A 25,969-nucleotide genomic window follows, 5' to 3' on the forward strand; every position below is an offset into this window, starting at 1 on the left:
CTGAACAGGAGCCACATTGTGAACGTCACACTGGAGCTCATACGGCTCTCTCTCCTTCATTGGTCCGCTGTGATTCACACTGATGAACACACTGTCTGGAGTCTCTGTGGAGGAAGATTTACACACTCTGAAATCTGCTGTGATGAATGATGAATGTACATTTATTAGATATTTCTGAGAATGAACAGTAAAAATATCAGTAACAGAGAAACTCACTGTAAACAGTGACTGGCAGCTCTACTGGACACTGATTCTTATCGCCTATTTTATAGTTTATGAAGCAGACTGGCTTTATGTCCCATTCTTTCAGTTCTGACACTCTCCATGTGATCAGACTCTGGTTTTTGGTCATGGGCACTGCTCCCTCACTGGCTTCCCATCCCATCCCTTCATGCAGGACTGAAGTGCTACAGTTAGCTGCAACAGAATCGCCGTATCTCACAACAACTCTCTGTGGGTTGAGCTGAAGAGGACATTCAGCTTGTGCACCTGTTAAACACATTGAGAAGGATGCGATTTAAAACTAGTGAAGTTACAGCACAGAATAGCAGCACTGAAGGATCAGATTACAAGCAGACACAAAAAAAAACCCTACAGTACCATGAGTCCTTAAGACTTACAAACTGACCACTGCTTGCATCTAGAGCTTTGTATTTTATAGAGCTGGGCAGATAACATTTTGTTTTTGGTTGCTGTAGAAGTCCATCTATTGTCATAATCATGATATGTAACAAAAAGCTGTACTGATAAATGCAGTAGCAAGACAACATTTGGCAGTGTTGGTCCAAGCTCAAACATGTCAACTGAATAGAAATTAATTCAACACTCCAAACATTGGTCCTAAGAAAAAAAAGACTAAGTTATATGAGCAATATCACTCGAGTACGAGAGCGATACCGGCTCTATATCAGCATGGCTGTGATTAGGCCAGAGGCAATCACAGCCACTGATATAGAGCCGGTATCGCTCTCATACTCGAGTGATATTGCGTTTATACAACAGTTCGACGGAACATGTGTGTAATTAAACAAGAAACAACGGAGTGCCTAATAAAACCCTCTTTTGTGCGGAACTACTTCCTTCCGCCACGGATTCAAAGCTCAAGTTGACAGTTAAACATGCGACACTTTTAGAATTGGTTTCAAGGGCATGTGCTGCTTCAGTTAGGTTATTAGTGAGAAATAATGAGGTTATAAGAGAGAAACAATGCGGCAAGACGTGCATCCAAATGAGAGAGAGAGAGAGAGAGAGAGACCGCGGAGCTAGACGTTTCTTCTTATATTAACTAACATACTCTACGATTAACTCAGTGAATAATAAAACAAAAGCATAGACCTGGCTAGAACAAGCGGAGTGATACAAAATTGTGAAAGGGCGTTCCTGTAGCGATACCAGTACAATATCTCACGGTTCTCAACCAATCCGATTTGAGAACCAGCACGAACTGTTGTATAAAATCATTTAATCTCAAAGAAAGCAAAAGCTAAAAACGTATCTAGGCTCATTCCATATAAAGAAAGGTTGCGCTTCAGCATACAAACCTGTGAGACTCACAAGCTGTGAAACTGCCGAGAAATAAACAAATCCAAAGAAAAGTTGAAGCATATTCAGCGTGCTCAAGGAAAAGCAATTGAACAGAAAATGTTGGAAATAAGGCCCAACTCTCTGACAGAAACTCTGACTGTACAGTCTGTGACTGAATAGCTGTGCTTTGAGCACACAATAATGAAGCAAAAAAAAAAAGGACCAACCCTGTCCCCGCCCAGAAAATATTTTGAGAGGTCATTTCAGTGGACTGACTCCAAGAACCGTTCACATTAATAGATGGCCGCAAAACAGAAGCAGAAATTAAACTAAATTAACTCTAGTAATAACCTGAATCCTTGAAATGAGCTGAGTTGTGGTTACCCTATCCAGATAACCAGAACATCTGTAGACGCAGCTTGGGGTTGATTGACACAGGGTTCCTTTTTTGGTCAATCAACTGAGTCATCAGTCACTTCTGCGGAGAACGAGTTAGTCACCCTGCTCATTGTGCTCAACATAGCGTAGCTAGCTTATGTTTGAATCTGAACACTGAAATTATAACTAGATCAAGTACTATGTGCCAGCTCAGCTCTCAGCTCTCTGCCTCTGCCTCCTCTGTTTCCTTTTTTGGGTCAAAATTGGATGCTTTCACAGAAATTTTAACATGCAAAACAACAAAAACCAATGTGAAGTTTCTTTAAAACATTTTCCAAGGCGGACAAATGGCCCAGTTTTTTTTTTTTGGATACAGTGCCCTCTTGTGGTAATTGCAGAATACAACAACAAAAACCAGAAACATCTGCCTGACTTTAATGGTGAGCGTTCATCCACAGCATCAGGCTGCGAGGTCATGCGGACTGTGGCCTGGGTTCCTGTGAAATAGACTGCATGTGCTGAATATACAGTAGGCTATGTCTGGAACCTCACATGCCATTCTGACCAGTGTTTGGTGGCAGACATGAAAGAAGTGACTCCATGTGTTTGCAAAGCTCACATCGATCCAATTTCCAATTCAGACACCATAGAGGGGAAGAAGAATACTTCTATAACCGTTTTTGGTGCAGTTTCTGAGATTATCAATAGCCTACTTTGCACAGCAGCACAAACTTTTTTTTTTTTAGTTCAGGTTTGTTGATGCACCACTTTGTAAGTTCTATTCTGATTTATTTTTTCAGTTTCATCATTGCTATTGAGTACCAACTGTCATTACAATGGTGTCATCTGTGATTGATGCCACTTTTGCTCTGTGTTGCACTCAGTAGGTAAACATTGAAAACAGCTTGAGGCTGGAAAATGGTCATTAATATCAAATATTAGGCTAAATGATTAAAACAATCATTCACCAAATGAATCATTCGTCATTTAAATGGTTAAATGATGAATGATTCACAACACTTGATATTCAACAACCATGTTTCTGTATAAATCTTAAAGGGGTCACATGATGCGATTTCAAGTTTTCCTTTCTCTTTGGAGTTTACAAGCTGTTCGTGAATAGATAAGATCCCTGAAGTTTCAAAGACTAAAGTCTCAAACCCAAAGAGATATTCTTTATCAAAGTTAAAGGGTTAGTTCATCCAAAAATGAAAATTACTAATAATAAATTACTCACCCTCAAGTCATCCTAGGTGTATTTGACTTTCTTCTTTCAGACGAATCCAGTCGGAGTTATATTAAAAATTGTCTCTGATCTTTCAAGCTGTTTAATGCCACTCAGCGGGTGTTGCAGTGCTTCAGTCTAAAAGTTAAAGGGTTAGTTCATCCAAAAATGAAAATTAGTAATAATAAATTACTCACCCTCAAGTCATCCTAGGTGTATTTGACTTTCTTCTTTCAGACGAATCCAGTCGGAGTTATATTAAAAATTGTCTCTGATCTTTCAAGCTGTTTAATGCCACTCAGCGGGTGTTGCAGTGCTTCAGTCCAAAAGAAGTTAAATAAAAAGTGTCCACACATAATAAAAAAGTGCCTCACACGGCTCCGGGGGATGAACAAAGGCATCTTGTAGCGAATGTCCAAAAGAAGTTAAATAAAAAGTGTCCACGCATAATAAAAAAGTGCCTCACACGGCTCCGGGGGATGAACAAAGGCATCTTGTAGCGAATCGATGCGTTTTTGTAAGAAAAATATCCATATTCAAAAAGTAATAATCACTTTAATGTAGCTTGTGCCAACAGTTGTACAAGGAAGCAGCTCCGGGCGTATGATGTATGATTTCAGCGTTGCGCATGCGCCGCTCAGAAGTGACGAACGCAGAAGTGCAGGGGAGAGATCAAAACAAAACAACGGTCACTTATTAGAAGTACAAAACGAGGATTTGTAAAGAAGAATGTCGGAAGATTTCGATATAAGCCAAGAGGAGACTGGTTTTCCTTTGCTGAAGTAGGGAAACTTTGCTTCCTTTGCTCCTCTTAACAAACGCCGACCTCATACGTCATCCTCCCGGAGCTGCTTCTGTGTACAATTGTTGGCACAAGCTAGATTAAAGTGAATTATTACGGCAAGCAATAGCAATGGAAAATTACCATTCAGTGACGGTAAAAACCTTGAAATGGATCTTTTACGTCTTGTCTCTTACTTGTGAAGAAAAATATCCCTTGAAACCACACAACAATGGAAAATAGTTATAAATGGTTAAATGATTATAATAAATTATTATATGTTTAATAATAAAATGATTAAACGATAAATGATTACAAATTAATAAATGAATATAGAAGAGAGGAAAAAAACACAAATATGTTTAAGCAATGCTGACGTTGCTTGGTAACCTTGCAAGAGCGTCCTCTCAGTCAACCTAATTCATATTCATAATCCAAGCCTTGGCCGTAGTAGGATCTATATAAACTCGCCAGTGGGATTCACACACCTCCCATCTCCCATGTTTACGTCAAATCCTTCCCAGCAGCGGATGTTATTGGGAAAGTGGGGCTACAAACGTGAACATATGAGCTAGAAAGCACTGAAAAGTTGTCAGGCCTGATATTTTCATGATCACGGTGGATACAGAAGGTAACGGCGCGTTGTCTGAGCGACTATTGCTCTGTGTTTTGTGTGCTGGGAGCATAGCTGCAGCCGCCAGGCCTGTGGTCGCATCATTTACAAGTAGCGTTATGCATCGCCGAGGGATTTGAATTGCTAACGATGTTTATCTGTCTGGGGAAGTTGTTACGTTTCGTTTGTAGATAACGCTTGGCTTTGTAACAGATAGACTTCGTTACTATGTTAATATGACTAAATGACAGCGAGACATGTTAGCTAGCCAGGCTTGTTGCTGACTCTACTGCGATGAACGAGGATTGCATGTAACTTATGCAACGAAGATGCACATAGTCATTCTACACTTGTGTGCTATATTTGGGGTTAGTGTAGAGACCGGGACTTGTTTTAGCCAGAATAACGGTAGCCTTTTCTTGTTAACGATGAGAGGCTAGTGGCTAATGGCACAATCAGCAATTTACGGTTTAATGGTGAATCACAGTAAAAGTTGAGTGATAGTGAAGGCTAGGGCGGTCTTATGTAATCGCTGCTAGCGGCGATGAAACAGGTTGGATAATCGCTGATCTCTGGTTGAGCGCATCATCTGCTCCAGAAAGCACCAGAACAAGCCAGGGCTTCTGCGGGACTTAATTTTCCCTTCCACAAACTAGTAAGGCCAAAAAATGTCTTAAGTCAGAGCAGAAAGTCTTCCATTCAAGCCATTAAACGTTGCATGCATGCATTGCAAAAATGTATATCTTCCACAGTATGTTTGATTTGTTTCCCAATACAAATATCTAAACATCCTTAAATCAAGATACATTTACATGAGATGCAAATTGAAAAAATGCAAGTGAGTTTATGCTCCAAACAAGAACAAATATCTGTCAATGGGTTGTAAAAAAAAAACTTGTTTTCCGTTTGAATTAAGCAGATTTTTCTGACACCATTAGCAGATACATTTCTAAAAAGACCAGACTTATTTTAGGCTGTCTTATTGCTTCTCAAATAGCCTAAATGTATCTTGATTTTACAATCAAGAACATCACTTTTTTGCAGTGTGATCAGAGAGTAGAGAGAGTACAGTAAAAAAAAAGTGAATTAAAATGAAATGGAGATCTGTTGAAAGTTTTATTCTCAAACTTTGAAGCGTTGCTAATACAAAATGCAAATGCATTAAGCAACCATATCGACGAATTTTTATCTGTCTGGGGAAGTTGTTACGTTTCGTTTGTAGATAACGCTTGGCTTTGTAACAGATAGACTTCGTTACTATGTTAATATGACTAAATGACAGCGAGACATGTTAGCTAGCCAGGCTTGTTGCTGACTCTACTGCGATGAACGAGGATTGCATGTAATTTATGCAACGAAGATGCACATAGTCATTCTACACTTGTGTGCTATATTTGGGGTTAGTGTAGAGACCGGGACTTGTTTTAGCCAGAATAACGGTAGCCTTTTCTTGTTAACGATGAGAGGCTAGTGGCTAATGGCACAATCAGCAATTTGCGGTTTAATGGTGAATCACAGTAAAAGTTGAGTGATAGTGAAGGCTAGGGCGGTTTTATGTAATCGCTGCTAGCGGCGATGAAACAGGTTGGATAATCGCTGATCTCTGGTTGAGCGCATCATCTGCTCCAGAAAGCACCAGAACAAGCCAGGGCTTCTGCGGGACTTAATTTTCCCTTCCACAAACTAGTAAGGCCAAAAAATGTCTTAAGTCAGAGCAGAAAGTCTTCCATTCAAGCCATTAAACGTTGCATGCATGCATTGCAAAAATGTATATCTTCCACAGTATGTTTGATTTGTTTCCCAATACAAATATCTAAACATCCTTAAATCAAGATACATTTACATGAGATGCAAATTGAAAAAATGCAAGTGAGTTTATGCTCCAAACAAGAACAAATATCTGTCAATGGGTTGTAAAAAAAAAACTTGTTTTCCGTTTGAATTAAGCAGATTTTTCTGACACCATTAGCAGATACATTTCTAAAAAGACCAGACTTATTTTAGGCTGTCTTATTGCTTCTCAAATAGCCTAAATGTATCTTGATTTTACAATCAAGAACATCACTTTTTTTGCAGTGTGATCAGAGAGTAGAGAGAGTACAGTAAAAAAAAAGTGAATTAAAATGAAATGGAGATCTGTTGAAAGTTTTATTCTCAAACTTTGAAGCGTTGCTAATACAAAATGCAAATGCATTAAGCAACCATATCGACGAATTGTTCCATTTCATTTATTCCCTAAATTTTCTTCACTTGGGTCTTAAAAAGTTCTTAAAAAGTCATTTACCTTCAGAAACCCTGGCGCAAACACACCGACTTTTGTGCTGGTTGGTCATTTGGACATGTTAAAAATAGCCAAACACTAACCTTAATCTTATAGTTGGATTCCCTGTAACATTGAAAACATTAAAACATGCAGAAGTTGTAAGAATTGTAATTAATGTTGGTTAATTAGAAGGGGTTTGTTAAAGGATATTGTATATCTATCTGCTGTAGAAGAACAGTACCACCACTGGCCTATTGGCGCTATTATTTTATGCTGGTATATAAGCTGGTGTACAGTCGTGTGGATAAAATATTCCGGTACATGCAATGTTAATGTTTGGAATCAACAGGAAGGTCTCTTGTATATCTTCTGGTTTATATCAGATCTGTTTTTTGAAATTGAAATGCCCTAATGACACAAGAGAAATGCATTAGATATGTGGACCTAATTTGTGGTTATGGAGAAGCATTCTGTGTAATTCATTTCCATTATCTCAAGTAAAGGATGTGAACTGGGCAACAAATTACTCTCATAAATCAACAGCTGTTAGGAACATTTATATGCTCCACATATAGTATGCCTTTGTTTTTGCATTTCCTGCTTCATCCACATTGGCTGGTGGTAACCATTCTAGGAAAATGCAAATTAGATATGATATTATCACCTGCCAAGTCATGAAAAGGGACACTGCTGTGATGATACAATATTGACATATTGTTATGCCTATACTTCGATTTGGCTTTCAAATGAGGTGCTGTATTCATAAAGATCTTTCCTAAAATGAAATCATTTTCTTTTTCCCCCCACAAAATGACACACATTTCACATGAAGGACACCGTGTTTGACCTCTAGTTAGTCTTGACCTACATGGTTCCAAGAATACTGTGCCATTGTGTTTCTACTGTAAATGTTATTACTTTAACTTCTCAAAGGCCCAAGCTGTCTACTTAAACCCAGGTGCTGAAGATTGCACTTACTACATAACATTGCTTTGTATCCTAGTTATTATTTTATTTGTCTGTTTTGATGTTATCTGTGGATTTCTTAAATAATTGGTACAAGAAGAATCTTGATCAGTTGTACTAACTAGCCTACCCATCTTTAACCGTCGGCTAGGATGATGCACTTCACCATTCAGGCACATTATCATATATTATGAGGATTATGCATTATACACTGCCATTCAAAAGGTTGAGGTTGGTAAGATTTTTTTAATATTTATAATGTTAATGTTTATAATGAAAAAATAATATTTGTCTCTTGCTCACTGGGACTGCCTTTATTTGATCAAAAATACAGTAAAACGATAATATTGTGAATATTATTACAATTAAAAACAGCATTTTTATATTTTGAAAATATTTTTAAATGTCATTTCTTTCTGTGATACAAAGCTGAACTTATTATTATCAATGTTAAAAACAGCTGGGCTGCTTCATATTTTTGTGGAAACCATGATACATTATAGTTCAAAAGAACAGCATTTATTTGAAATAGAAATCACTTTTACTTTTGATCAATTTAATGCATCCTTGCTGAAAGAAAATATTAATTGTTGTTTGTTTTCAGGATTTTTGTTTTCAGAATACTTGAGATATACAGTATATACAGGTGCGTCTCAATAAATTAGAATGTCATGGAAAAGTTCATTTATTTCAGTAATTCAACTCAAATTGTGAAACTCGTGTATTAAATAAATTCAATGCACACAGACTGAAGTAGTTTAAGTCTTTGGTTCTTTTAATTGTGAGGATTTTGGCTCACATATAACAAAAACCCACCAAGTCACTATCTCAGCAAATTAGAATACTTCATAAGACCAATAAAAAATTTTTTTTTAGTGAATTGTTGGCCTTCTGGAAAGTATGTTCATTTACTGTACATGTACTCAATACTTGGTAGGGGCTCCTTTTGCTTTAATTACTGTCTCAATTCGGCGTGGCGTGGAGGTGATCAGTTTGTGGCACTGCTGAGGTGGTATAGAAGCCCAGGTTTCTTTGACAGTGGCCTTCAGCTCATCTACATTTTTTGGTCTCTTGTTTCTCATTTTCCTCTTGACAATACAGACAGACAGTTCAGGTCTGGTGAGTTTGCTGGCCAGTCAAGCACACCAACACCATGGTAATTTAACCAACTTTTGGTGCTTTTGGCAGTGTGGGCAGGTGCCAAATCCTGCTGGAAAATGAAATCAGTGTGTATATATATATATATATATATATATATATATATCTCTTTTGTAACATAATACATGTCTTTAGTGTCTGTTTTGATCAATTTAATGTGTCCTTGCTGAGTAAAAGGTTTATTTACTTAAAAATAAAAAATCTTATTAACCCAAAACCTTTCAAAAAAATCGGAACTTTTGAACAGTTTATCTTGAAGTATATTGATGTAGTGTGTACCTCTGACTCAAAGATGATCACAGACAGTCTTGCAGAACAGTGTTTTATCTCATAACCTGTAGTATTGGGATACAGGTGGCTTGACCGACGGACCCTTATTAGTCTAAAGTGCAAAGAAAATCTGTGTTCATAAGAGCAGATAATTCATGCTTATGGTTTTTATTTCTGGGCTCAGGGGAATGTAGAGGCAATGAGCCGCTGCAAATCGATGATGGCTGGATGCGCTTGAAATACCTCGGCAGCAGTAGTCAGGCATGGCACGATCACATTACACTGTGTGGTGACTGAACCTGCGGCCTGTTTGTGTTCACCTCAGAAACGCCGCTTGAACGTCAGCACAGTGTGAGGAGAGCTCCCTTCTCTGGCCTCCTTCCAGCGAACCAACATGTCCAGTGACCCCCCTCCTCCTTACCCAGGGGGCCCCAGTGCCCCGCTTCTCGTGGAGAAAAATGGGCAACCTCCAGTTCCTGGTAAATTCCTAGATATTTTTCTCATCTTTATAGACATTAAATTAAGTCTTAGTTTTTAAACCTGTTTTGAAGACAGTCTCTTTGATGTATATATCTAAAAATAAGTCTTATATACCTTACTTTTTTTCTACCACTAGAAGAGTCATTTCTTTTAATTAACTGTGTGTTTCCTCAGCAGCCAGTGCTCCAGTAATGACAGGACCTCCACAAGGGCAGCCACTGCCTCCAGAATATGGACCTCCACCTTATGAAGCTACACTACAACCAGGCTTTGTTCCTCCACACGTCCCAGGAGAAGGTCCCATGCCTAAGCCTGTGCATATGCCAATGCCCATGCCTCATCCTCACGGTGAGTGTGCCTTCCTAACTGAAACCATTAGCATTTCAGAAAGAAGAACTACTACCCAATTGAAATCAAAATCTGTTGTGGTGCAACAGGTTTCCAGTTACAGGTAATTTTTCTGTTCACAGTGAAACTGAAAGTGATGTGTCAGGGCTAGGAGCAGTATTACACAGAATTGATCCTTTTCTCTTTTTTTAACACACATTCAGGTATTTTTGTGAATGATTGATTGGTTTATATTATTCAATAGAAAAAAGCTTGTGTTTGCAATCTTTCATTAAAATGTAATAACTCGCACCGACCCAATTGACACTTTTAAAATCTCGTAAAGGAATAGTTCAGGCAAAAATTAATATTCTGCCATCGTTTATTCACCCACATGTCATTCTAAACCTGTATTACATTCTTTCTTGTGTGTAACACAAAAGAAGATATTTTGAAGAACCAAACCGTTTTGGTTCCCATAGACTTCCTTTTTTTATTTTTACTTTTTGCTTACACTATGGAAGTCAATGGGGCCCGAAACCATTTGAACATTTTTCTGAATATCTTCTTTTGTGTTACACAGAAGATAGAAGCAGGTTTGGAACAACATGAAGGTGAATGATGACAGATTTTTTTTGTGAACGGTCTATTTAATAGTTAAAGAAGTAATTTAATGCTGGTTAATGTTTAGCCTATTTAATTTACATTAAGAGATTTTGCACTAATGAGATTTCACTGTGGGCAGTGCTGCTATGCAAGATACGACAGGAATAGAGTTGTTTTTTAAAGGGTTAGTTCACCCTAAAACTGAAAATTCTGTCATTAGTTACTCACCTTCATGTCGTTCCAAACCTGCAAGGCCTTCGTGTGTCATGTTACTCTCATGAACGCGCGTCAAAAACTGACAGGGAAGAGAAGATATTGTTGAATAAAGTCGTTATTTTTGTTTTCTTTGCACACAAAAAGTATTCTCGTAACTTCATAAAATTAGGGTTGAACCACTGATGTCACATGGACTATTTTAACAATGTCCTTACTACCTTTCTTGGTCTTGAATGTGGTAGTTCCCTTGCTGTCTATGCAGGGTTCGAAAGCTCTTGGATTTCATCACACATATCTTAATTTGTGTTCTGAAGATGAACAAAGGTCTTACAGGTTTGGAACGACATGAGCGTAAGTAATTAATGACAGAGTTTTCATTTTTGGGTGAACTATCCCTTTAAGAAAACATTTCATTATAACTAATACTAGATTTCACCTACTTTTTCTCATTATAGACAAAATTCGAGCTACATTGTCTTCGAGATCTATTGTGTGCAGAGATCTATAAAAATAATTAATGTGCTGCAGGTGGTTACTATGCTCCGCCTGGACACTTTCCTCATCCGATAGCCGAGCACTATGGTCCGGGGCCAGGTCACTTTGCTCCAGGTCACACAGCCACAGTCCTTGCCCCTCCTGGTGCCGCCACCACCGTCACTGTTCTACAGGGGGAGATGTTCCAGGCGGCTCCAGTGCAGACGGTTTGTCCACACTGCCAACAACCCATCATCACCCGCATCAGCCACGACATCGGCCTCATGAATACTCTTATCTGTATGTTCTGCTTCTTTGTCGGGTAAGTGAGCTGTGGAACTGGACAGCTCAATATGATCTGATGATATGACCTCTCCAGGGTTATTATAGTTAAGTTAAACTAAAACTAAAACCACAACCATAAAAAGACCTTGTTAGTTGAAATAAAATATTTAAAAAATATATAATTTCTGCATTAATTTTGGTATTTCATTTTCATTTAGTGTAACTTGATTTACTAAAATAACTAAAACTGAAATAAAAATGAATAAAAAAAACATATAGATATATTAAAAAACTAATATGACAAAAACACAAGATTACTAAAACTTTACAATGAAAACAGGGAATATATATATATATATATATATATATACAATATATATATATATATATATATATATATACTGTGTGTGTGTATAAATGATTCATTCAAAATATTAATAAAAACAATAACAGTCTCTCAGTGATACTAAAATAGCACTGGACCTCTCTATGAAATCACCTTTCTGTCATGTTTTTTCTTGATGTTGGTTGGACCTCATGTCTTTGATTTGACCGACATTCATTTTTCTAAGAAATAATACTAATAGCTTATGCTGAAGTACTAAATGAGGTTTTCACATTTCACATTATGGCTTTTTTCCCCCATTATGATTTCAGGACAGTTGTATCACCATGACATTTTAGTTTTAGTTTTTGGGCCCCTCCAAAAATATCTACTACACTACTGTTCAAAGCTTTGGGGATTTTTTGAAACCTGTTTCTGAAAGAAGGCTTTTATGCTCACTAAGGCGGTATATTTATTTGATCTTAACCCTTTAACTGTCACTCACATTTTTGAACATAGACGTGAAAGTGCACGGTCCAAACTTACATTTTTATAATTCATGAACGAAAACATTTTGTAACATGATATTGATGTACCATTTTCATGGGTTTCAAAGGATGAATTTTGAGATTTAAAGTTTTCAATTGATATATAATTTCTGATGATTTCTAAAGTGTGATAGAGAAAAAGGCAACTAAGAAGACTTTTTGCTACAAAGGTCAGAACTCCTGTTATGATGTAGATTTTTTGAGGTGCACTCTTGTCATAAATTAATCTATTACTTTTCCTACATAATTTTTTACAAAAACATTGGTAAAATATCTATTTAGGAGTCTTAGACCTTTCCAACGATATATAGTTTGTCATGATTAGATTAGGATTTAATTGTAATATAGTGGGAGGGGACGGGTGACAGTTAAAGGGTTTTAATACAGTTAAAACAACTGTGTTCTGTTTAAATATATTTTAAATTTTAATTTATTGTTGTGAAGCAAAGCTGAATTTTCAGCATCATTACTCCAGTCTTCAGTGTCACATGATTCTTCAGAAATCACACTAATATGCTGATTTGCTGCTCAAGAAACATTTCTTATTATTATCAATGTTGAAAACCTTTATTATTTTTGTGGAAACCATGATAAAAAATGTAAAAGAACATGCGTTATTCGAAGAAGAATTTTTTTTGTATCATTGTAAAAGTCTTTACTTTCACTTTTAATCAATTTAATCCATCTTTAGTGAATAAAAGTGTTCATTTTGTTAAAAAAATCTTACTGACTCCAACTTTTGAATGGTGGTGTACATGAATTTTAGTACGGAAATTAAAGCAGTTTTCAAAGTAGAAGAGGTGTATTCGGGTCATGCCTGAATTGCATTTTTAATTTAGTTTTGAATAAATGAATACATAATGAGCCCTCAATGACATACAATAGTACCTCTTTGAGATTCCCTGATTTTTGTCTTTGTTTTGCAGTTGTGATCTAGGTTGCTGCTTGATCCCCTGTTTGATTGACGACCTCAAGGATGTGACGCACACTTGCCCGAACTGCAAGGGCTATATTTACACATACAAGCGCATATGCTAACAGTTTATCCCATCAACGATCTTGCTGTGACCTCTTTCTGGTGGGTGTCGATGACTCGCTTTTTCGTGTTCATTTTGCCCCAACTGACAGTTCATATTTCCAGCCACTTCTCACTTCATGTAACTATTGATTCTCACACATTTTGACATAGTTACTGATGCCTGTAAAGTTAAGCGGAGGTGATTAGCGGTCATTGAAGGATCGGTACATTTTATACGCACAATGGTCAGGGTTACATTGTGCCATCCAAGTACTGTTTTATTTTTATTTTAGCAGTAGAGCAAAGTGTATACATTTAGAGAATATGTGAAAACATTAACCTCGAAAAGCTCATTTGTGAATATTACTGAGTAGCGAAACTAAATGAAGTTCACTTCAGGGTCAGTATTGTTGGATCGTAGGATTATTATTGTATGCATTATTGTTTTATTTTAACCTATTAAAATGAAAGTCTTTGATGGCTGGGGCTTTTGAAGTCCTGGGGTAACACTGTTGCTTTTACATGCGAAAATGTTACTGTATTTGGCATTTTATGCAAATGTCATGGGATTTTGTTTTTCTTTCACTTTTGTTTTTGATTTCTTATATTTGTCGACAAGGCTCATTTCAAGTCGATTTGATATATGCGTATCAATGCAACAGGCATTGTGTCATTTTAGATGAAGTATTTCTACTGATAAAGGGATCTGTATGTCCATCTAAATCTCCTTTTAGTACTTTACAGATGCCATGCTAGGGACATATTTGTGGAATTCAACCAATATACACTTAATCTTTTTGAACTGTGAATCAAAAATACTGTATAGCCACGGTGCTTTTCAAACCACTTTACTAGCTGTTCGGTGTTGTCAGTAGTAGGCTGTTTGAGACTTCTGTAAACTATCATCTGCTATTCAGGTCAGTTTATTAATCATTAACAAGGTAGATCTGTGTTTGCTGATACTAAGGTTGGCGTAGAAACATCTATAATAACAGATAAGCGTCCTTTAACAGTTATTCTGCTGAAGAACATGTTTAGAAGTGGTTGTTGCATCATTTTTTCATTTCTACTTGACATTGTGAAGTCGTCGTCTTCAAAAAGAAAAGACATTTCTGGTTAAGGCTGTTCAAAGCTGCTTTGCTGTTGGAGTTCACCAGCATGATGAAGGACGCTGCATGATATCACTGTAATCTTGCATAGCGCTCTGTTGGGCCATATGTGCCCTCAGTGTGTCACGCTGTGCTGGTTGCTGCACTAGGCTTCATAACTCAAAGCAGATTAACCCTTCGCTTATTAGTACTTTGTGCAACAGGCCACACGGATTTAAAGGATGATTGTCCTGATTTTCCTTTTCTTTTTTTGTGGTCAGATTGTGATTTATATGGAATCATCCAAAGAGATTGTTTCCTTTATTTGGTTAGGGGTATTAGCTGTCTGTCCTGGCTGTGAAATTGCAAATTTTCTGTTCATTTTGTTCTGTCCATAAATGTGATTTACTGCTGAAATGGTACGAAATTTAAAAGCTACAACATCAGCAGTGCTTAGACACTATATATCTCTATTTACCTCTGTGTTTATTTTTTTTCTATAAAACTACACTAAGTAACATTTGGGTCTGTAGCGGTTAAAAAAAATAAACCTGCATGCGTCTTGCGGAAGAACATTGTTTTGGTTGTGCTTCGGCTCCGGTGTTGTGCCGAATTCTGCACCCCTGCCAGATTATGCCCCCCCTCGTTGAAGTCGCTACCTGATTGCCTAATCCCAACCCCACCCCTAATCCTAACCCCTCCCCCACACCTACTCCTAAACCTACCAATACTAGGGGGTGCATAATCTGGCAGGGTGCAAATTTCGGCACTACACCGGCCCTCTACGTGTCGTGGATGAATGTAGTTTGACGGACCGCTGTATCGTGTGCGGGGTTTCTTTGATTTTACAATCGCGATTTCCCGTGTTGAATGAACCATGGTCATTTTTCTCGTTCGTTGTGACAACAAACTTTAAAGCTGCAGTCCGTAACTTTTTTTGGTTAAAAATGATCCGAAATCAACATTTGAGCAATTACACAACCAGCCGTGTTCAAAACTATCGCCTTACTTTAGCCCAATTCACAACGATAATAATGTTTTCTAATTTGAGTGGTACGGGTAGGTTTTCGCGGGAAATTCGAGCATGGCACTGCGTCATTACGTCACGTCTGTAAACATGAAGTTGTCCCAGCTACTAGACTATCGCATGTGACGGAGGATCCTGCAGGTGGAGGATCGTTTATAGCCTTTTCTCACAGCAGCTGGAATAATTAAATGTATCATTTTGATGGTGGATTGTAATCCAGAAAGGATTATGTGTTCATGAAACATATGTGAATGAAATTCAATTATATTCCAGTTTTAAACGTGCTTCTGATTACAGATAGTCTGGGATTACAAAAGATATGTATTTGAAAGACAACTTTTTGGGTTAAAAGAATTTCTTAATATGAAATTCGAATGGTATGACAATTAGAGATTAGACTGTACAGAAATTGAAATCTACTCACTTATACACACTATATTCATATAGTCACGTAATGCTGATGTTGTTAACAATAACAATTTGAGAATAAAGTATAACAATAATAATAATTTGCATGGTTTGATGTGATATGAGCTAACCGATCGTTACACTTAATCACCATTGGTAGCGTGATTTATTGTAATGCTTTTTTCCTCAGTTGGTCAGAACAAACGTGGCAGACATGTTACTACTTACTTATTCAGATGACAATATCCAGTGAAAATGCTTATTTGAGTCATATATTCCAAGACGGAGGCTAGAATCTGTGAGTGTAAAGTACAATATCCACACCGGTGCGGTGACTGACTGCCACACATACTCCTCAAAACATTAGATTCATCCGCGCTGGAGCCGTGCCGACTCACAAACCACGCAAGGAAGATAATTCCACACACAGCTGCAATTGCAGGTTTTCAAACAGAGATGGTGACAAAGAGGCAAAACTTACGGACTGCAGCTTTAAGCTTCACACTTCTCCCACAACATAAACACTAAGATATATCTCTGTACGGATATATGCTGATAAATAATGCAATGCACGGAAGAATGTCGTAGCCTATGCAATTTCCCGCAAAATCCGTCCTGATTGCTCTAAAAAAAATAAGTAATTATTATAGGGTAATTAAATTGTATTTGGGTGAATTAAGGGCTTTTTTACTCTAGCTCTTTAATATTATTGCTAAGATATTTCTCTGTACGGATATATGCTGATAAATAATGCAATGCACGGAAGAATGTCGTAGCCTATGCAATTTCCCGCAAAATCCGTCCTGATTGCTCTAAAAAAAAAAAAAGTAATTATTATAGGGTAATTAAATTGTATTTGGGTGAATTAAGGGCTTTTTTACTCTAGCTCTTTAATATTATTTGTTTTCATCAAAAAGTTACATAGTGTAGTTTTAAATGAAGATTCAGATAATAATTGTTTTTCTGGTAGACAATCTGCCAACATTATAGCTATTTAACAATCAGATTTTCCATCTTTCCATTGTACTATTTAACACCAAATGTAGCAGTCGCTCGGTAAATGCACACAAGCCTCATATCTTTTTAATCAGAAACACTGAATTTTCATAGCATTTGCCCTATATGCATATGCAGGTATTACAAACTGCCACATTCAATTCGGATTTCAAAGTATTCAGCTGTTAAAATTCCAATGTACTATTGTCTGACTGAAGAAAAAAAGAATTACATCATCCCATCCATCTTAATTTCATCCTATCAACCATGACCTGTAATATCAAGACACCTCTCCATCATCTGCAAAAACTACATGATGTCTGTCTAATCTCCAGTAAATATGTATGCATGATCATGGAGTTTACTTGCACAGTCCAGTCTGGCTCCCTTTAATATGTTCTTGACTACGTAGGTCTACTTGCTTTGTGACGTGACTTGATGCTGTTGCAGACAATAGATGTCAAGCTTGTGTTACAGGAATGCAGCTGTAGATAGATGCCTTGAGAATAGTATATGGCACTACACCAGATGCCATGCTCAACTCAAGTCTCAAATGTGTATGTAAAACAACTTCTGGACTGACTATTTGAACAAATAAAAAGACAACCTGTATCATATACGAGCAGTGATTGTATTACTTGCATGCGCGCGCACACACACTCACACAAAATCAGTCATAAGGCCAATGAAGCTCATATAGTTACTGTCATAATGATACATATAAAGGGTGTCTGTGGTTTTTAATCCTAATACATGATGACACGGTTTTGGCTCCAACAAATAAATATAAAATCTTCTATATGAAAACATATTCCGAGCCTCAAACAAAGTCCAAATCTGAGGTCTCTGATTTAGTCTTTCCAACGATGCCCACATTGTAGATTGCAGCACTTGTAGAAGGTTGTCATTGGTTCATCAGCAGACCTAGTTTGAATCTGCATAAAGTAGGCCCTTGGGTGCTCACATTTTGGACAAGGTTCTGCAAAGAAATATCATAAAGTGTTATACCTCAAATCGGATCAAGAAGGATTAAAAACATTAATTTAAAGCCACCAGAACGTGTTGTAAAATATTCACTGTGCATACAAGCACTGTTTTTAAGATACACGGTTTTACCTGGAGTGGAATCCACATTTTCCCAAGCAGCAGAGCCCCCGAGAACATCATCAACCTCCTTCAGTTTGGGGTACTTTCTGTTATTTACCTGTCAAAATATCCAAGTTACTTCCACACACACCATATATATATATATATATGCTTTGGTGGCATCTGAAAATACATATTCTCAAAGCAGTTACTTCTTTTAAATAAGTATTTAATTCGTGACCATTCAAAATGTTTTATGTAGTACAAATGTGTGTATTTATTAATGTAATCCCGACATACCACATCTGTCATATTCAGATTATCATGTGACCTACAGTTGCGTACTTGTTTTCGTATACTGCTTTTCGCCTACTACAAAGTATAATTGGCTGATGCTATATAGAAACTATAATGTCTTTCATACTTCCCGTATGCTTATTCGGATGCAGCAGCCACCGAATCGAAAAGTCACATTATTTATTTTGCATTCAAATAAACGTATTACATGAATTCTAAAAGAAAAGTTCACGTTGTGTTCCAGCATTACATGCATTTGAATGGAACATTCACATCGTTTAATGCGAATTTAGTTTTCGAATCACATGTCCACACGTTACATGTGTTGGAATCGAGCAATCGTTTTATTCCACGAGTAATCTAATCGAAGGTTCGCATCATCAGATATATGCTTGAATCATAATGTCCAATCATTTCACCTTCGAAGTATTTTATTGTGCTCCATTTAAAAACAAACTACAGATAATCACGTATTTAAACAAACCGTTCCAAACGCGTTTCTGTGTTGTATTGGTAACTCATTACCTTCCGCGTGATGTTGTGCACATATGGACATGTGTTACACGCGAATCTGAAGCATCTCTGTCCCTCTTCAACGATTAACACATTCCCACAAGTTGGACAAAACAGGAGCATTTTCAAGAGGTTATATATATATATAATACTGTATACTAAATACTGTTCTTGTTTTTTTTCCTGATGCAAATGAAGTGTGTTTACACACATTCTCACGCCTCTACAGGTTACACAACGTTCCTCACTAATCTAGGCTCGACATGAAACGAAATATAAACGCGAATAAACATTAATTATAGGGTATATAATAATGTTATATATACCTAGAACGGTCAGGAACTGTATATATGTTAAATTAAATTATTTAAATGTTAAGAATTGTATAGTCAGTATCGGAAATATAACATAGAAACGTATGCGGAACTAAAGTTTGGTGCATCACAGAAATATTCCGACAAAAAAAATGGATATAAAGCTGGAACGTAACAGAACTGTAGATGTTACAATTTTATCAGAAATAATTTAGCAGCTGTGCCATAATTCCGTTTAAATTCACTAATTGATTTAATAAACATGGAGAGAACTTGACGACTTTATGTCTCGTATTTCTGGATGTAACGTTAGACTTGCATCAAGAAGCTTTCGCTGGTCATCAGTTGAAAATGGATGAATTAAAGAAAGGAAACCTAAAGAATGTCGATGAGGCTGAGCTTGAGGAGAAAACTGTTGTAGAGGAAATTAAAGAAGAGCAAGAAGAAGAAGAAGACGACGAGGAGGCATTGCCACACTCTGAATTTCTTGACATCTTTGAGGAAGGATTGGCTCTGATGGTCCAGGACCCTTTACTGTGCGACCTGCCAATTCAGGTCTACCATCAAACAGCAATAAAGAATTTGTTTTAATAGAATAATATTGAAACAAGCTACATGTTTGAATGTAAGGTCTAGAATTCCCAATCTTTTCTGATCTTTCAAATGTTCAGGTCACGTTGGAGGAGGTGAACTCTCAGGTGGCTTTGGAATATGGTCAAGCCATGACTGTTCGTGTTTGTAAGGCTGATGGAGAAGTCATGCGTGAGGTTTCTTGGAATTAGTTGGAATTGCTATACATTTATTGATTCTAACTGGAGCAAATCTCTTCACAGCTATTGTGGTTGTGCAGTCTGCTACGGTTCTGGATCTGAAGAAAGCCATTCGCAGATATATGGAGCTAAAACAACAACGAGAGGGAGGTGTCAAGCACATCAGCTGGTGAGACATGAAAAAAAGTATAGGATGTGATTTTGTATTTGTTTGTTTTGTCCTGATCCACTTTCCCTGTCAAGGAAATACGTGTGGAGGACATTTCATCTGGTCTTCAATGGAGAAAAATTAGAAGATGACAAAAGAAAGCTAAAGGAGTGAGTCCAAATAATCTGTTGCTTTTGTAGAGATGTGTTAACTTGTATTCATTTGGTGCACAGTGATTGCTTATAATATGTTTGGATTGTGTTTCCTCTGTCCTCAGCTACGGGATCAGGAACAGAGATGAAGTGACGTTTTTGAAGAATCTGAGAAGGAAATGAACAAATTAAGTTCTCTTTAATGGGTGAAATTTGTAAATAATGATACGTTCACCCAAAAACTAAAATCTCATCCTCATGGTGTGTCCTACCAAATACTGTCCCCTGTTATTTTTCTGTGGAACAAAAACGGGGGGAAAAGATTTGAATTGCATTTTATTTTTAATCATGAGAATGAGTAAACGATGACTTCATGTTTTTTAAGGTAAACTTATCCTGTGAAGACGACACTTGTTGAAGCAATCTAGCAAGTAACTTAAATAGCTATTCTTAGAATACATTTGATAAAGGCTCTTTGTTCCTTTTAGTTAGACAGAAACCCAAACTTTCACATTTGCAAAGATGCAAATGTGTGATAGTTCTCCATTTCGAAGATGCTTAGTACATGTATACATGGTACATCCACAAAACAGCTAATTGTGCAAAAGTGCAATTTAAATCCCATTACTGCTGCTTGTTAAAATGCTTAATATTAAAGTCCCACCAGATTTGCTGCAAAACTGTAGATGTTTGTATTTCAAGACCCTTGTCGCCATGTGAGTTGGTAGGAAAATACAGGTAAACCACACACTTTAAATATTATGGATATGTTCCTCATACTGTTCAGCTACAGTATGACCAGCCTCATATTTCCTTATTACTGCAATGTGAAGAGCGACTGAAGAGACACAGCAGCACACATGGGTAATTATTAAAATATATCATTTATTCTTTTATTTTAATTTTGTAATTGCAACAGTGTTTTTCATATCAGGAATAAACTTGTATTAAACAGTTCTTCTTGACTGGACGCTACGGCTCATTTCTGTTATGAAACTATCGTAGGCTATCTATTTCAGAGTGGATGCTGTATGACGGTCTGAGGCTTTTGGAGGTTTAAGTGAACCGTCATCTCAACCCTCAACATGTCTGATGAACAGCTGACGAACATTTTTGAGGAGCTGAACCGGCTGTCCTCTCGCAGACAGCAGCTGATTGACAAACGCAATATCCTGGCAATGCTCATCCAGTTCAAGCGAAACAATGGCCAGAATGAGCAACGTGAGTCCCATTAACTGGAACTGCTTGATAACAGAAGCCAAATAAACAGTGGAAGACATTTACGGATTATTATTCATAAATAAAGAATTTGGTTATATATGCAAATATAGCAATTTCTCATTGTATAGTGTTACAGTACGTAAGGAAAAAGCTAATGTTGCTCACTCGAGATCTTGTAACCAACAGAGTATTCCAGAGAGACTGAAGAATTTAACGAGATTGATGAGCAGCTTAAAGTTCTCACTGAAAAGAAGCTTGAACTGGTGAATTTGCAAGAAATATCGGGAGGCAATCATTTAATAGGTATGGCAATTTGATATCTTTTTTTTGACAGGAATTATACTTAAACATTTGGAATTTAGGGATGGGCGTATCGATCCGAAGTATCGATATATACCGACGCGAGTATCGAAAGTATCGATACTCAAACTAAAAATATCGATACTAAGGTGCATTTTATTTACCAGTGGTTTTGTTTATTTAACAAAAATAATAATTCAAGATTCAAGATTTTTATTTGTCACATACATGGTTATATAGGGAATAATAATAATAATAATGCGTACAATATGCATTGAATTGGACGAATAACCTTTGTTAGCTTAGCTTAGTTAATATAAAAATGTGATGATATATGTTACAGAAAATTAACAATTTTGAAATACGTTGATGGTTGTATTTTTTGTATTTGATCTCAGTATTCCTATCAATGTTGTATAAGTTTTTTTTTATGCATAATAGTAACCCTAGAATGTGATCAAACAGTTTAAAATAGCGGGGCTAAGATATATAACAATTTTTAAGACTGTAAAAAAATATGTTAATTCAGGATACACGTTATCCCACCGGTTACAATTGTGACTGACCATAAAATAAAAATTTTCACACACTTTTCCAAAAAAAAAAAAAAAAGATTGATTATTTCAAAGGGTTGCTAATGACACATCATTTGAATATTTTCATGTCTGGGAAAAATCTGGGATTAAACGGGTTAAAATGCGTTTTAAACATAAAGTTAAGGGGTTTTCATTACCCATTTTACTCTTAGTAATTTCATAATTTAATACATTTCATAATTTAAAAGTTTAGTGCACAAGTATCGAATCGGTACCAATATCGGCGATACTGCCTTGAAAAATATCGGTATCGTATCGAAAACAAAATAAGGGGTATCGCTCATCCCTATTGGAATTTGACATTTTGTATTTGTATTTGATGTTGCAGTTCTTTTTTCATATGTCCTTATGTTTTTATTATTACAGACACTACTGTTTCATCTACAGACAGGCCGCCGTCTTATCCAGGTTAGTAGGTTTTGACACAGTTTCAGTGATGGTAAGATGTGAAGTTTTTTGAGACAACTATGCAAATACAAAATCCAACAGGACCAGAGCTTCCTGAAAGCGGCTCATGTTTGTTTTTCTCAGCTCCGCAGGTGATTCTGGATGTCGAGCAACTTCCTCGACACTCAGCTCGGACGCAGTGTCCATTCTGTCGCCAGTATATAACCACAGATGTCTCAACCAAAGCTGGCAGTGCCGCCTATATTGTGTGTCTTATTTCCATTCTTTTTTGGTGAGATGAACTGCCGTCTGATATTTGACTTTATTTATTCTCGTTTACGTCCACTATGCCACTGTGTGATTACCATTATGTCTTTCTATTAAGGGTTAAACGTTGATATATTTGTGTTCTTGACTCTTTCTTGTGTAGTTGTATAGCTGGCTGCTGTGTCATCCCGTTCTGCATGGATAGATGCAAAGATGTCGTTCACAAGTGTCCAAAATGTCGGAGTCACATAAAAACATGCAAAAAGCTCTGAGGAGTGGAATGTTTGAATCCCGTAATGTGAACTGAAAAGGTTGCTGGAAATGTTTCAGCCGGTGTCATCCTGAACGTTTTACAGGGACAGTAGGCCTACCCATGGAATTACCTGAAGTGGCTTTTTTAAAGGATACGATATGGCGCTGTCACGGTTCGCTCTTTGTGGGGACGAAGCCAACTTTTCGGTTTGCCTTAAAACTGCCTCCAAAACTATCCATACCGAAAGGAAAATGCAAGACTTCTGTGAGATTTCAGTCTTCTGGTTTGAACTTAAAGAACATTCAATGCCAATTTAGAATTTTGGGTTGAATATTTGCAGCTAAAGCACTGAACACTTTCAGGTTGTGCAGGATTATAAAAAAAATAAATCAAAATGCAATCAGGGTTTCTGCGGTTTTAAGTCTTAAATCGCCCTTTTACAATTTAAGGCCTTAAAGTGGTCTTATATCAGAGTAGAAAGTCAAGATATTTACTTGAAATGCAAAGGTATAAATGAAATCGTGCAAAAACTGAAAACAATTAAGTGAATTTATGCTTAGAGCAATAATACATATCTGCAATAGTGCTGTCAAACGATAAATCGCGATTAATCGCATCCAAAATAAAAGTTTTTGTTTACATAATATATATGTGTGCACTGTGTACATTTATTATGTATATATAAATACATACACATGCATGTATATATTTCAGAAAAAGATGTTATTTATATATTAAATATATTTATGTATAATATGAATATAAATATAAACATAAATGCGTGTATTAGATTTTCAAAAGATATACTGTATGTGTGTATCTTTTTATATACAAAATAAATATACACAGTAGCCTACACACATATATTGTGTAAACAAAAACGTTTATTTTGGATGCGATTAATCGTTTGACAGCACTAATCTCCAACAATGTGGTTTAATTAAGCTGATTTTTCAGAGCCTATGGGCAGATATTTAGGGGCCAACCACCGAAGGTCTGTAGATACCTTTAATGTTCTTCTTCTCGCTCTTGAGTCTATGGCAGCCCATAAAACCGTATGGAAAAAAGTTGTGAATTTTGGCACACATATAGAGGACAGTCTGAGCATTAACCACAGCAGATTTGGATCCCTCTAGCGCCACCAACTGTCCAAAGTTGCACTCATGTTCATTTAAAATTAAAGGAATACATTTTTTTTTGTAAAAGGAAAAGAAAAACCCACCAACGTTTCTTTTTTTCTTCTGATTCCTTGGCTGAAGATAATTCGACTGAACCCATGTCATTTTTCCATCATAAAAATTTTACCGATATTTTGAGTTTTCCGTAAAACCTACTTTTTAAAAATCCTCCTATAGACCATTAGTCTGATTTACATAAAAAAAGTAAAATCAGATCATGTTCAGACAATGCTGACAAAAAACAAGAAGAACATGGAATTCAAGTTGATTAGCCTTGAATAACAAGCAAATGAATTAAACAAAAACATCAAAATGGCTATATGCAACGCTTTTGTTTATTTAGACTAAACTTGGTGTGTATGACAACCATGACCTGAGGGTACCTGCACAGTTTCGGCACAGCGCCACCTAATTGTCAGGTGATGTGAAAACATTTATATTTTTGCTTATAACTTCTGAACAGTTTGGTCAAAAATCAAGACCACAATTATCTCTTTGGAGTCGGTGCAGCATACCAAGTTGATTGATACCCAATTTTCCCATGTTGGCCATTTTGAGTTTAACTTCGCTATGTTTTACAAAAGCATTAGCGTATCGTTACGAAACTCTGTATTTGGCACCATGTCCTGATGGAACTCAAAAAGTTTCAGGGCAACATCACCTTGTGGTCAAAAAATGCTAATAGCTTTTGATTATTTTTGTCATGAGTCTGGTCTTGATAGATTTCCTTGGATCATGCCGAGAACATTGATACCATCGATACTAATTACACCACAAATGTCCTGTCTGGCATTTTGATTTTCTTTGAAAACCTGCTTCTCCTCCTAAACCACTGGCCCGATTTTCACCAAATTTGACAATCTTCAGACTTGCTTGTCAAGTAAATGTATCTTGATTTAAGGATGTTTAGACATTTCAAAAGAACATCACTTTTTTGTGGTGTGATCAAAAGGTACAGTAAAGTAATTTCCATATTCTAGTGGTTGGGAGCAGAGCTATTTAAACCTTAAGCTGTATTTATTTATCTTGTCAAATAAATGGAAAAGTAATGGGGGTTAGTTGAAAGCTGTACTTTCGAATTTTTAAGTATTACTAATACAAGCCATTCTTTGCTACTTAGACATTTACATTTTGAAAACATTGTGTTCCCTTCAATTTATTCCTTAAAAGTTCCTTTACTTGGTCTTAAAAAGTGTACAATTTACCTTTATAAAATCTGCAGAAACCCTGGCAGTACTTTAACAAATGCCTGATTCTGTTTGCATGTAGTAGAGTAGGAGTTCTTCAGCTGGTTAAAAGCAATTCTAAATTATTTTATCTTGTAGGTTATGTTAGGTTAAAAATATTATCTTTGGTAAATTGTCAAATGTTAAGTATATTATCGTGTTGTTAGCTTTGCTAAATAAGGTTATGTGGGGCCAGAACATGGTTCTGTCCTTTGGAAGGCCAAACAAGTCATTTCAATGGTTTCAAATACAGAAACATTTTATTGATAAAAGGCTGTATATACA

The 25,969-nt window shown here is 36.6% G+C and overlaps 3 protein-coding genes across 8 annotated transcripts in view; 2 read left to right on the forward strand and 1 right to left on the reverse strand.

Moving 5' to 3' along the window:
• The window catches only part of LOC107572170 (uncharacterized), a 4,635-nt gene extending 2,919 nt beyond the window's left edge, over nt 1-1,716 (reverse strand). Inside the window, exons 1-3 of the mRNA XM_016258580.1 lie at nt 1,542-1,716; nt 217-489; nt 7-104 (exon numbers count right to left, since the gene is read on the reverse strand). Of these exons, the coding sequence (XP_016114066.1) occupies nt 7-104; nt 217-489; nt 1,542-1,605 (435 nt within the window). The 5' untranslated portion in view covers nt 1,606-1,716. The remainder of the gene's footprint in view (nt 1-6; nt 105-216; nt 490-1,541) is intronic.
• Nucleotides 1,717-4,386: 2,670 nt separating this feature from the next.
• On the forward strand, nt 4,387-14,105 carry cdip1 (cell death-inducing p53 target 1). 3 transcript variants are annotated; one of them, XM_016258589.1, is made up of 5 exons: nt 4,387-4,539; nt 9,504-9,657; nt 9,833-10,006; nt 11,336-11,603; nt 13,366-14,105. In XM_016258589.1, exons 2-5 carry the CDS (start codon nt 9,573-9,575, stop codon nt 13,475-13,477), a joined length of 639 nt encoding a protein of 212 aa, XP_016114075.1. In that variant the 5' UTR covers nt 4,387-4,539; nt 9,504-9,572; the 3' UTR covers nt 13,478-14,105. The 3 variants fall into 3 exon arrangements, with proteins under 3 accessions (XP_016114075.1, XP_016114078.1, XP_016114077.1); XM_016258592.1 differs by having other exon boundaries at nt 9,836-10,006; XM_016258591.1 differs by lacking the exon at nt 4,387-4,539 and adding an exon at nt 4,547-4,632.
• Nucleotides 14,106-19,337: 5,232 nt separating this feature from the next.
• Nucleotides 19,338-23,869, forward strand: snrnp25 (small nuclear ribonucleoprotein 25). Of its 4 annotated transcripts, XM_016258596.1 has the most exons (9): nt 19,338-19,741; nt 19,858-19,948; nt 20,020-20,125; nt 20,200-20,274; nt 20,382-21,120; nt 21,262-21,477; nt 21,664-21,780; nt 22,740-22,781; nt 22,905-22,986. In XM_016258596.1, the coding sequence occupies exons 1-5, from the start codon at nt 19,538-19,540 to the stop codon at nt 20,437-20,439; spliced, it is 534 nt and encodes a 177-aa protein (XP_016114082.1). In that variant the 5' UTR covers nt 19,338-19,537; the 3' UTR covers nt 20,440-21,120; nt 21,262-21,477; nt 21,664-21,780; nt 22,740-22,781; nt 22,905-22,986. The 4 variants fall into 4 exon arrangements, with proteins under 4 accessions (XP_016114082.1, XP_016114080.1, XP_016114081.1 ...); XM_016258594.1 differs by lacking the exons at nt 19,338-19,741; nt 19,858-19,948; nt 20,020-20,125; nt 20,200-20,274 and adding an exon at nt 23,191-23,869 and having other exon boundaries at nt 20,442-21,120; nt 22,905-23,052; XM_016258595.1 differs by lacking the exons at nt 19,338-19,741; nt 19,858-19,948; nt 20,020-20,125; nt 20,200-20,274 and adding an exon at nt 23,191-23,869 and having other exon boundaries at nt 20,442-21,120; nt 21,276-21,477; nt 22,905-23,052.
• The last annotated feature ends 2,100 nt before the right edge of the window (nt 23,870-25,969 follow it).

The sequence above is a fragment of the Sinocyclocheilus grahami genome, unplaced genomic scaffold (genome assembly GCF_001515645.1).
Source record: "Sinocyclocheilus grahami isolate Dianchi unplaced genomic scaffold, SAMN03320097.WGS_v1.1 scaffold1711.1, whole genome shotgun sequence".
NCBI lineage: Eukaryota > Metazoa > Chordata > Actinopteri > Cypriniformes > Cyprinidae > Sinocyclocheilus > Sinocyclocheilus grahami.